The 13,504-nt window shown below is 49.2% G+C and overlaps 1 protein-coding gene across 1 annotated transcript in view; it reads right to left on the reverse strand.

Annotated features, from left to right (window-relative positions):
• Hasp (Hig-anchoring scaffold protein) overlaps nucleotides 1-1,398 on the reverse strand; it is a 550,586-nt gene extending 549,188 nt beyond the window's left edge. The window contains exon 1 of the mRNA XM_084589524.1: nucleotides 1,216-1,398. Within this exon, the coding sequence (XP_084445650.1) occupies nucleotides 1,216-1,279 (64 nt within the window). The 5' untranslated portion in view covers nucleotides 1,280-1,398. The remainder of the gene's footprint in view (nucleotides 1-1,215) is intronic.
• Nucleotides 1,399-13,504: the final 12,106 nt, after the last annotated feature.

Genomic DNA, 13,504 nt, shown 5'->3' on the forward strand with positions numbered 1-13,504 from the left:
ACAAGCGCGAATCAAATCCGGTGGCGCACAAGAAACGGCAGAGCCCCGCACCGCCTGGACACCCTTCCCCTTTTCCTGCCAAGCACCCAGCAGCAGTTCCTCCGACGGAGTCCTCTTGTTCAAACGCTACTGAACGATAGACACGAGGCGGCGTCAGATATCATTTTTTATTGCCGGTTTTTAACGCATTGTGGCAAGCCAGATTCTACCTGAAATATAAAACAACCGCGTTTCGATGGGAGGAGAATGGGAGGACGCCAACTACTGTTCAGTTCAGTGGCAGTGAAAAGGCTCAGCCCGCCGTTGAGTTGAAATGCAGTTGGCATACCACAGGCCTAACGCTTGTACAGGAGAGCCGGCAGAAGCTTGTGAGCGAGTTTTACTCTTGGTCTCACTTGTAGTCCCATATACTTGGTAAGTGGACGAGAGCTAAAACTTGAGTGCACAGCTGCAGCAAAAGTAAAGCGAGGCATGCGTGAGTGAAAAAAAAAAAAAAGGGAAAAAAAGCTGCGCTGGTTAATCAAGGTGGCTGATGAGGTGAACGTCAAAAATGTGACACTGGCCATACGGATGTCGTACACGAACCTAAGTGACGGATCCGCAGGTAGAACACGCAGCTAAAACAAAATTCTACATCCGCAGGCTTCGTTTTACCTTTGGAGTAGCTGTACATACAGCTCACTATTATTGCGAAATAAACAGTCAAAAGTGTGGAGGCGGCAGCTAAATTTGTAGAATTTTACCTAGATTTTGTTTCCGTCAAAATGAATGTGGAGCCCAGGGTTGAAAGAAGCGTAGCAAGGTTATATGTGGCTTTGCGCAAGGCTTGATGTGAGTAGTGCTGTTGGGCCCCTTGTTAAACCGATATTGCGCAGAGTGGACAGAAAAGGACAGAGACGAAGAGGACAGAACGGAGAACGGCCTTAGTGCTTTCTCTCCCTTCTGTCCTGTCAACTGTGCATAACGTCTCTTTGAGATGCTTGGCGAGCAAAATGAAAATCTCAGAAACAAAACAAAAGTGCTATTTTAGTGTAAGTAAGTGGTTCTTAGGGACGAAAAAAGCGTAAGTCCGTCTCCTCGCTCCGCTTTACCCGTCGCTGTGTTTTCGTACAGTCTGGACCATTCACAAGGTAAAAAGCATCTCTCGCTTAGCCGAACGCAGGAGATGCGCGGAGCCTGCTGCGAAGGTCCCAGCCCAACCCTTTGCTCACTTACCCACTGTAGTCCAGAGGACGAAGAGCAGAAGCAGGGCACGGTGCAATGACCGCCAGGCCGCCATGTGGTCGATCTCAGCTGCTTGTCCGAGAGACACCGCCGACGTCGGGCGAGATTTCTCGGTCCAGTCTGCTCTGTGATTGCCGACAGATCACCAGTCTTTCGTGGCGCGAAGGGCCCAGCTACGCTCGCACGGTTTCCACACGCTAGAAAGTTGTGGTCGATGGAGACGATCGCCGCCGCAAATGGGCCGGCCCCGCTCCGGACTTTTCGGGTCGGCGACGATTGAGGTGTGCGGACGTCGCGTATCGCCTCTAATGACCGCGCTTGTCACACGACGTCCGGGCTGCGGGTGCAGGTTCTCGGAAGTCCGCTGAAGCCGAAGGAAAGTCTGACGCCTTCAAAAGGCACGCACTCCGTAATCTGTCCGATCGACTAGCGTTTCTTTTCCTTTTTTGTGTGCCCTTCGATGGAGACTTGAAAAAGTTCTTCCTTTGACAGGAAGGGTCCCTACCTCGTTAGGTGGCAAGAAGAAATTCGACGCTTTCAGTCTTTTCACTCGAACGAAGCTCCGTAGTCACCAGGACCTGGAGAGGCAGGAAAAAAAAAATAAAAACTGAATGGAAGAAAGCGTCTCTATGCGCTCGACGTCTTGTAGTGCAGCGGCGCTTTTCAAGCACGACCGGCGGTTGTATTTTAGACTTGGAAGCCGCTGTCAGCCTCCGCCCGATGTCACAAAGTGGCGATTTGGACTTTTGTTGTTACGGCCACTGTCGGGACGCTATGGGTGTGCAGTAGTGAAGCAGCCACCATTCAGGCCGCGCGCCCCTCAAAAAAAGTCTGCTGGAAGCTGTTGACCGACTCTTGGCAAGTTGTCAGCAGCAGACGACGCGGAGGCTTCCCTCAACAAGTTGCGACCGCCTCGAGCGCAATCGGCTCCGGTGGAGACTTGGGACGGGAGCTGCCGCGGCGGCCGAAGCCGCGAGGCAGGCCGGAGGCACGAGGGAGCGAGGAGGGGTGCACCGCGAGCCTCTTCCACGCAGTCGCTGTGGGAGCCTGCAGATCTCAGTTCGGACCCTGCGCCCCGTAGCTTGCCCGCTTCGCGTTTGAGCGACGACGGGCTCGGGAGCACGGTACACTTGGCGCGGAGACCCGCGACTGAGGCGCCGCCCAGCGTGGCGCCATCTCACGAAAGACAGAAAAACTACCCAAGGCGAAGCCCGTCGTGGGCGAAGAGACGGTGGTGGGACAGAGAGCCGAGCGGAACGTGGAGAAAGCTGGCTGAAGGTAGCTACAAAATTTAAACACACAGAACCACCTCACCTCATACCTCTTGGAATCTCGGCGCCCTCATTGCACTACAAAGTAACTGGAAATTCAGGAGAAACCATCGAATATTAAAAAATATTTTGTATTGCTGCCAAGCTGACCTGAATGCCGTGTCGTTTCAGATTCTCAGTCAGAAACTGCCAACATAAGCTCACCCGTTCTCGCACAAGCGCTGCAAGAAGCACGCCAACCCTATTTTCAACATCAACCAGAGCTCGCCGCTGGAATGAGCAGTTACGGTGTTGTGGGCTGTGTATTAAGGGGTGAAGGATTGGCCATAGAAGTTGGGAGTATTGTTGAAAAATTTCGGTGTGATGTCCTTAGTTACGCTCACTCGGGATCAATTTCTCGCCTGATCGAATAACTACATTTCACAAAGTCAAAGTAGAGGGTAGAACTGGTGTAACTGTTTTCACTGTGTACTACCAGCATGTGCCCAAAATGCAAACAGGAACATTTCACCACCAAGAGAAGACAAAGATCTTGTCTGCGGGATAAGAAAGACACACAGAGCTTTCCGACGCTTTCACGGAGCGATCTTCGCGCCATCCAAATGAGAACCAAACCCACTAATAGTCGGTTTGTCTAGCATAAAATTTTTCTTTTTAATAAGTTAGTAATTGCTTATCCCAAATGCAGTCATACGTGTGCGTGGGTGGACCTGGGGGCTTCCCGAGCGCGAAGGAGAGACAGTAACTAAGAATATAGGAAAGGCTGGGAGAGGAGGATACGGCCAAGCATTGAGGGAGGCAGTGGTTTGCGAGACATCGAACGAAACGGCCGTCCGTGTAATCATCTGAGTACAGTTTCCTTCCATTCAGCCAATTAAATCAGTCATTCAATTTCACCCCAGGTCTTTGAAGGTTATCAGGTTGGTTCCGGCGGGTCGGAAAAAAAAAAAAAAAAAAAAAAAAATATATATATATATATATATATATATATATATATATATATATATATATATATATATATATATATATATATATATATATATATATATATATATATATATATATATATATATATTGTTGTTTTGTTGTCGTGGCCACTCAATCCATTAACTATATGATGGTTTAGGATAGAGTATCTTTCACATATCTAATCTCATGCATTCGTTGCAGCATGTTCGCTAAATGAATAGTGTTCGAGCAGTTTATTTTTCAGTAGGTTAGCTCTGAAGTGGTTACTTTCAAATGGGCTAGGCTACGTGCACGACACAGACAACTGCTATAGGAGCAGCCCCGCGTGTAAGTTGGACTTCCCTCTTTTACAGCATAAAAGTCATTGTCTGAAACGAACAATGTAATATTCTTTCCTCCTATGTTGATCCCAGCCCCACAGTAAGTGGTGAGCGTTGAAGTCGTCACTAGTAATTCAAGGAGCATGGGTTGCCTCTTTATAGCATTGAACTTCTCGCAGTCGATTTGAGAGAAAGAGGGAAATACTGTTCTCTGTTTCCAACCGTAGCCATGGAAGCTAGTAACCATTATGCGAGCTCTTGCACAACCTTCATGCAGGTCCCCCTCCTCGCATGGATGAGGACGAAAGTTCTTCTAGTCGAAGATGGCTATGAAGCCGTCAACGCATTAGGTAGCACGGAGCAAGGCTCAAAATTATGGTTCACACTTAAGCACACTTAAGGGTTAATGTGAATGCAATGGTCCTGGAAGACTAATTCGGGCGAAAATTGTGGCCGTTTTGAAGCCGCGTAGACAGCCAACAAGCTATATATCGTTCCGGCCCATCGCTCTGCGGTAAGCATAAGTGGCGAATCATATGCGAATGCAACTCTTGGTTCATCGAACACCGGAATGAATACCCTCTAGAAATGAACGGGTTTCGCAAAAATAGTTCTGCGACTGATGATCTCATCGCTCTTGTCTCATGACTCGTAGAGTACCTTCATGCTAGGTGCAATCCGACAGCTGTCTCCCTTTACAACAAGGCCGCTTTTGACTCTGTTTTTTATTATGCAATTCTAACAACCTTGGTTAGTCTTAGCCTCTAAGAAAGGCTGTACAAGTGGATTGGACGCTATTTACAAGAGTGGCAAATTTTTATAAGTACTTCAAACGGCCCATCTCTCTTTCACGCAGTGAAGTGGGGTGCACCTCAGGGAGGCGTGCTCAGCCCTCTCCTATTCAATATTACCCACATACACATTAAGAAAGAACCTACCGCGAGTAATAGGCGTAGCTATGCAGATTATTTATCTGCATTGCCCCACTTTCGCCGCGCTGTATTATTCAGCAACGTATTCAGGCAGCTTTACTACTCATCTGTGTGTACCTGGCTCTCCGAAGTCTACGCCTCTCACCAGAAACAAGTGTTGCCATGACATTCACAACAAAAACAGCGACTTAATATCCGCTCTTCCTAAGCGGACGATGCCAGCGATTACTGGGTGTTATGATAGACAGTAATCTCTCTTGATCACATCAGATTAAAAAAAAAAACACCTCAGCGAGAGGATCACAGCAACTTCACAAGTTTTCACATTCGTGGCGGAAACACGGTGGGGCGGCAACTGCCAATCAATGGTCCTGCTTGAAAAAGCCTACGTTGAAAGGAACCCGGCGCTACTATATACTGGTGCTTCAAAGTCTACCTCTACCAAGCAAGAAGATTCTCCTGCGGATAAGTTTTGGGCTCTCAAAGTGTTCTCCTGCATCAAGAACACTAGCAGAAGCAGAATGTCTCCCGATGGATGTGACTGCCAAACAGAAAACTGTGCATAGATCCATCTCTGACATGTCCTCCAAGGAAAGAAGCACTTCTTATACCGTGTCCGCCCAACTCATTGTAACGGGATTTGGCCAAGCTGTGCAGTTCCTGCCCCTCCTTAATATTATTGAACCAAGGAAACCACTGCCTCTGGAATTTCCCCCCTGGACACTCTCGCCTCTGAAGGTGAAGAAGCTTTTTCCAGGTATAAATGTCAAAGATCCGCATGACGGAGGCGAGGCTTCTGCAAGCTTTTCTGACCTACTTAACGGAGGAATATACGCTGCACACCCACGTATTCACCGACGGTTGAACTACCTACTCAAAAAACTTTATCCTGCGGCCCTGGATGGATGGAATATAGGAACGTCCCCTTTGAAACGGGATGGTAGCAGTAGCTATCATGCTCATTTTTCTCCCTATATCTTAATTATTGTTTTAGATTGGCTAACTATACCATCATTCTATTTATTAATTTTTTGTTTCTACATTACTAACATTATGTCACTTTTCTGCTTTTAAGCCACCAATCTTCCAGTTTTGTCTCCTTTTGTGCTCTCAACAAGCCACATCATTTCTTACCCGTTGCGGGATACCGGACGCGTATTACGCCGGCCTAATGTCGCGGCAGCACTCTTAGCGTCCGGGGGAAGGGGAGATGGGACGTAGGGAGGGGTGGGGGTGAGATCATCATGGCCCGCACCAAGCAAACAGCCCGGTGAACATCGGCAGGTCGGCGTGGAGGCTCCGGTGCAGCAGCGCTCCTGGGTATGTCCAGGCGAAGCCTTTTACTGCGCACAGTGAGGACGAGAAGGAGGAGGAGGAGGAAGATGAGGAGGAAAGGCAGAGAGGTTAACCAGTAAAAACAACCGGTTTTATACCACCCCCCACCATTCCCCATGTCCCACTTCCCCATCCCCCGGACACCAAGAGTGCCACCGCGACATTAGGCCGGCATAACCCGTGTCCGGTATCCCCCCCCCCCCCCCCCCCGAGAATATCCCCGACCGACCAAGTATAGAAAACTGGGCGAGTTGGATTAGATTCATCTTAAAGCAGCGCGAAAACACAAGACTAAAAGGAACAGGAGACGACACAAGCGCTTTCTAACAACTAAATTTTTATTTATAGAAAGGTGTAGTTATATAGGAACCAACCCAGATAAAATGAAGACGAGACACGTGAAAACCACCGCGGTGCCCTTTTAGAAACAGTGCGCGTGCGCAAAGTGAGGATTGAACACTTCAACACAACTACCAAAACTATCAAACTCCCACATGACAAGCACCCGCTATCACTTCATCGCTAAATATTCACCGAGAGCGTGAATCTCTTTTTCTTCAAGATTAACGGAAGGTGTAGCTACGCACGCGTCAAGCTCTTTATTTATCAGAAACGCCTCGACCATCTCTCTGCATATCCGATCAGGGTGACTGAACAAGATATTGGTCCTGTTCAAATGGGGGTAACAATCTTTACACTCCCGGCAATGAGCGGCAAGGTTGGACGGCACAGCTCCTTTTACTGATCTGCGGTGTTCAAACAAACGCTCATTAATACAACGGCCTGTCTGACCAATGTAAGATTTTCCACATGAAAGCGGGATGGAATATACCACAGCCGTGTCGCAGTCGATGAGCGGTTTCCTGTGCGCTACTGTGCACTTCATCCTCGCCTGGGCGCCTTGGGAATCCAGCTTCCTCCGAACTGCACTACAGATGTTGCCCAGCTTATTTGTAGCTCTGAAAAGTACTTTTAAACCGTATCTTTCTCCAACCTTTTTCAAACGGTGTGAAATTCTGTGTAAGTACGGAATCCTCACTTTTCTTGCGTTCTCTCTAACTTTATCAGACTCTTTTGCAAAATTTAAACCCGTATTCATTAACCTTTCCGATACTTGTGCCAACGTAACATCCGGAAACCCAGCGTCTCTAAGCCTTTTAACTTGCTCCTGGAAGCTGGCTTCAACCCTATGGGAGCACGACTTCAGCAATGAAGCCTGGAGACAGGAGGTCACTATGCCTGCCTTTACGAACTTTGAATGTCCTGAATTGTAGCTTAGGAGCGGCTTAGCTGTTCTTGGATTATACTCCCAACACACCCCTGTCTCATGGCATATGACCTTCAGATCAAGAAACCGTATAGAACCAGAGTTCGGTAGCTCAAAAGTGAAACCTAGACCCTGGCCCATCTCTTTGAAAATCTTAATTACATCAGTGACACTTCTGGGGGATCCTTCATTCAAAAACACCAAAAAGTCATCGACATAACGAAACACTTTCACAGCTATGCCATTCAGATCCTCTTGCAAAGTCATGTCCATCCTGGTGAGAAAAATGTCACTTAGCACAGGGGCTACCCGAGATCCAATACAAACACCGGACCGTTGGACGAAAACATTTTCACCCCATCCAACAAAGGTGGAACGCAGGTAAAAGGATAAAAGTTCAAAAAACTCTCCACTAAGACACCACACCTGCTAATGAAGTCCCGTTCGTCGTTATCTTTGACAATACATTCCTTAACGTTCTTCAAGAGCTGTGCATGGTGCAGGGAGTAAAAAAGATCCTCTACGTCCATGCTGAAAGCATATTACCGCTTGTGCTCCAATGCTGACAGAAAACCAATGACCTCCGTAGAGTTCTTAACTGCAAAAGGGTCGGACAGCTTTAGAGAACCGAAATGTCGCTGTAGATAGCCTGAGACAACATGCTGCCAGGTATCACGTTCTTATACAACTGCCCGAAAAGGTACATCAGGTTTGTGGGTCTTGACTGTAAAAAACAGATCCAACACCGTACCTTTACTCTTGCTTACGGCAGAATACAGTCCTTCCAGACTTCTCTCGTGCAACACATTTAAGGCTTGTCTCTTGGTGGCAGCAGGCCTCACATCCACATCTATAAAATTATTTTCCAACGCCTCTTCTGCCTTCTTGGTAAACACTCCTTCCGGTGCAAGAACAAAGAGCCCTTCATTCTAAGACAGGAGAGGTCTCAAGCCTTCAGCCGCCAAGTAGGTAATCAGGCCCTTCATACTCCCTGGCACCTTCTTTTCTTCTTTGAAGTTGCAGACTATTTCTGAACACTCACTGACACACCTCTGTTTTTCAGCTTCTGGATCGGCCTGGGCTAACGTCCGTGTGAGCGCCAACTTCTCGAGAGGACTTAGTTCAGTTCAGTTCAGTCGTTCAGTCGTGTCCGACTCTTCGTGACCCTATGGACCATATCACGCCACGCTTTCCGGTCTTTCACCATCTTCCTAACATCACATAACTTCATCTGCAGTGCCTCGAGGATGCCATCTAACCATCGCATTCGCTGCCTACCCCTTCTCCGGCGACCCTCAACCTTTCCCAACATCAAATCTTTCTCCAGCGACTCCTCTCTTCTCTTCAGATGACCAAAGTAGCTGAGCTTTAACTTTAGAATTTCACCCTCGAATGAGCAGTCAGGGTTTATGGTCGACAATATCGACTGATTTGATCTTCTGGCAGTCCAAGGAACTCTCAAGAGTCTTCGCCAGCACCACAGTTCAAATGCGTCAATTCTTCGGCGGTCAGCCTTCTTCACAGTCCAACTCTCGTATCCATACATCACAACTGGAAAGACCATAGCACGAGTTATACGGATCTTGGTTGGCAGACTAATGTCTCTTCTCTTTACTAGGCGGTCAAGGTTAACCATTGCTCTCTTTCCCAGAAGCAGGCGTCTCCTAATTTCATGGCTGCAGTCTCCTTCCGAGGTAATCTTGGAGCCCAAGAAGAGAAAATCTGTCACAGCTTCCACTTGTCCATTGATGCTCCAGGACTTGATAGGGCAAGACGCCATGATCTTTGTCTTTTTAATGTTCAGTTTAAGCCCAAACTTCTCACTCTCTTCTTGTACGCGCATCAGAAGTCTCTTGAGTTCCACTTCACTTTCTGCCATTAAAGTGGTATCATCCGCATATCTAAGGTTGTTGATACGTTTTCCAGCAATCTTCACTCCAGCTGAAGACTCGTCCAGACCGACCTTCCTCATGATGCACTCTGCATATAGGTTAAATAGGCAGGGCGACAGTATGCAGCCTTGCCTCACTCCTTTCTCGATCGGAAATCAATCAGAAAGACCATGCCCAGTTCTGACTGTGGCCTCTTGCCCTTCATACAGGTTCCTGAGGAGACAGATGAGGTGAATTGGAACTCCCATCTCTTGGAGAGCTTGCCACAATCTGCTGTGATCTACGCAGTCAAACGCTTTTGCATAATCAATAAAGCAGAAGTAGATGGGTTTCTGGAACTCTTGCTTTTTCCATGATCTAGCGAAGGTTGGAGAGGACTTAACGCAGGCTCAAAGCAGAACTTCGGACCCAGCTCAAGAGTGCGTCGGTGACGATCCTCAATCACACCATCCCCAAGGACACAAACCTTCCCTCTCGTTGGTGAAGCTTTTTTCTTAGTGGGCAACGTAAGCCTCACGGTATTCCACAAGAACTCGGTTACGCGGTCCGCTATCTTGGACCAATCCGCGTAAATGCGAAGTTGACGTAGCTCCTGTCCTGCAAGGCCGCAGTGGACGCGAAGGCAAAGCCTGTAGAAACGTACTTGCCTCCACCACTCCGAACAAAGCACACGGCACAACCGCCTTGCGTGCCCAGGGGATGGCTGTAGCCACCCGCACAAAACTTGAATGTTTTGTGCGGGTGGCTACAACCAACCAACCAACCAACCAACCAACCAACCAACCAACCAACCAACCAACCAACCAACCAACCAACCAACCAACCAACCAACCAACCAACCAACCAACCAACCAACCAACCAACCAACCAACCAACCAACCAACCAACCAACCAACCAACCAACCAACCAACCAACCAACCAACCAACCAACCAACCAACCAACCAACCAACCAACCAACCAACCAACCAACCAACCAACCAACCAACCAACCAACCAACCAACCAACCAACCAACCAACCAACCAACCAACCAACCAACCAACCAACCAACCAACCAACCAACCAACCAACCAACCAACCAACCAACCAACCAACCAACCAACCAACCAACCAACCAACCAACCAACCAACCAACCAACCAACCAACCAACCAACCAACCAACCAACCAACCAACCAACCAACCAACCAACCAACCAACCAACCAACCAACCAACCAACCAACCAACCAACCAACCAACCAACCAACCAACCAACCAACCAACCAACCAACCAACCAACCAACCAACCAACCAACCAACCAACCAACCAACCAACCAACCAACCAACCAACCAACCAACCAACCAACCAACCAACCAACCAACCAACCAACCAACCAACCAACCAACCAACCAACCAACCAACCAACCAACCAACCAACCAACCAACCAACCAACCAACCAACCAACCAACCAACCAACCAACCAACCAACCAACCAACCAACCAACCAACCAACCAACCAACCAACCAACCAACCAACCAACCAACCAACCAACCAACCAACCAACCAACCAACCAACCAACCAACCAACCAACCAACCAACCAACCAACCAACCAACCAACCAACCAACCAACCAACCAACCAACCAACCAACCAACCAACCAACCAACCAACCAACCAACCAACCAACCAACCAACCAACCAACCAACCAACCAACCAACCAACCAACCAACCAACCAACCAACCAACCAACCAACCAACCAACCAACCAACCAACCAACCAACCAACCAACCAACCAACCAACCAACCAACCAACCAACCAACCAACCAACCAACCAACCAACCAACCAACCAACCAACCAACCAACCAACCAACCAACCAACCAACCAACCAACCAACCAACCAACCAACCAACCAACCAACCAACCAACCAACCAACCAACCAACCAACCAACCAGCCAACCAGCCAGCCAGCCAGCCAGCCAGCCAGCCAGCCGCCCGACCGACCGACCGACCGACCGACCAACCAACCAACCAACCAACCCACCCACCCTGCACGGGGGGAAGGGGATGAGTGGATATAAAAGTTGTGAGAGAAGGATAGTTTAAGTTAGTACAGTCACATAACAGTCACGCCACATCACATGCTGCGGCGGCGGCCACATCGGGGTCGCCGCCGCAGCAAACGACGGCGGCCCAGAGGAAATCCTTCTTCGAGGAGTAGGGCGCCGCGGCCGCAGAAGTGGCCCGCCGAGCTAGGCCTCTAGGAGAGGTAGCCAGTGGCCGCTGACGCGGCCGGCTGCTGGGAGGGCTGCCTAGTAGAAGGAACTCGCCGACGCTGGGGAGCTGGCCCGCCGAGCTAGGTCTCTAGGAGAGGTAGCGAGTGGCCGCTGACGCGGCCGACTGCTGGGAGGGCTGCCTAGTAGAACTCGCCGGCGCTGGGGAGCGCGTGACGACCGAGGACGTACGCCTGCCGCTACGGATGGTAGTGAGCGCAGGCGAAGGTGCTCGGCGGCAGCGAATCTGGTGCGATGGGGCGAGGCGCGACGATATCGTGGGAGGGGAGCGAGAACACATCCGCACACCTCGGAGGTGAAACTGAAATTCTCTGTTTTCTATTATAGGGTTTCTCTCTCTCTTTCTGATATCCCCCTCCCCGTATGAAAAGAAAGGCCCGAGTTGGCAGCTCCTGCCAAACGTAATATGAGGCAACCCTACGTCCAGTTATGCTCGGTCATGTCAGCTGCCCAGCGACATGCTCGTGAGTTTCCGCTCACAACGCTGACGCTGGCGAACGGCCTCTGACGCCGACACCGGATATTAGGCGAACGGGCCTTTAACGTTAGCGCGTTAAAACACGCTAAGAACGCTGGCAACCGATAGTAAGCGTTTCACATGGACGCACTATCCAATAAACACCTGCGATATGAGTGAGTAAAATGTTATTACACCAAGAAGGGTTTCATGCGCTAAGCATAATTTTCATGACAATTTAGTCTGGTATAAACTTTTTTTATCATCTCATTCCAATAAATATCTAGTTTCTGTAATCTCATCTCTGCTACACTCGATCCCGGATATATCAAACACGAAGGGGATCGCGAATAGTTCGGTATACCGGTAATTCGATATACAAAAAATGTCGTCAGATCAGCTTCAGTGTGACCCAGAAGAGTGAATACGGTGTACCCACGCTAGCGGCGTGCTTCCTGCAGAGATATGCTGCGCGTCGGCATACTGGCAGTACACCGCCTCCAGGCACATGTGCACGCACCTTCAGGCCGAGCGTCGCCTCTCGTCAGGCGTCTAAAAGTGGGGCGTGCTGGCTGCACCTCCAGGTGCCGCGCCCTGGGCGCGAGCGCGTGCTCCAAATATTTGGTAGCAACACATCGGAGAGTCGGGGTTCCATGCTGCTCGCACCTTCACATGTCGCGCCGCGTGGCACGGGCACTGTTGTCATCAAAGCTGCTGAGGATAGTGCATTGGGAAAAGCCGCCGTTGAACATAAGAGGTATGATTTTGTTACTTGCACACAATAAACACTAAAATACAGTGAAAATAGGATACTCGTGATTCCTCCGTCTTCTTCAGCAGCGAAGCAGGCCACGCGAGAGCCGTCGCTAACTTTCGGTCATTTCGGCTGGCTTCACCACACAACCTGTGCGCCAAAATTCGGCTTCTTCGCATGACAGAAATGTGGCATTGAAAACAAACCGCCAGACCGTAGGGCCTATTCAATCGAACTCGACGTTAACCTCGTCTCAAGTGGTTTTACAGTGTTAGCTTTGTCAAGGGATCATAAAGCTACATTAGAAGCGTCCTTTTCAGCTGCACGACAAGCAGTTCGATATATCGGACGGTCCCCTGTATGGGAGTTCGATAAAAGCGAACTCCACTCATATACCTTTGCAGAGGGCTTTCAAGGGAATATTCGGAGAGTTCGATATACGCAATAATTCTGTATATCTGGGCTCGATATATCCGGGTTTGATATATACGGGATCGAGTGTGCGTAGTCTTTCGTACGCCCACTGTCCAGGGGTGGATTGATGGCTGGAAGGGGAGGGGGAGGAGGGGATGGCGGTCTGACCTCATGTGTGATCAATTTTACTTGGTAGAAGCATGCTGAACCCCATATATTCGATGAGAAAAGCCCAAGAAATACAGGGTTCAAATGGGAACTATATGAGCCTGACACGAGGCAATCCGTGAGTTTTCTTCGCAGAAAACCGAAGCTGAGCGAGGTTATTTTTTTTTTTATCTATCACATTACTCACAGCGCCTTTTGGCATTACAGTGAGGGGGAGGG

This window comes from Amblyomma maculatum, chromosome 1 (assembly GCF_055883805.1).
Source record: "Amblyomma maculatum isolate TAMU_Amacu chromosome 1, ASM5588380v1, whole genome shotgun sequence".
In the NCBI taxonomy this organism is placed as follows: Eukaryota; Metazoa; Arthropoda; class Arachnida; order Ixodida; family Ixodidae; genus Amblyomma; species Amblyomma maculatum.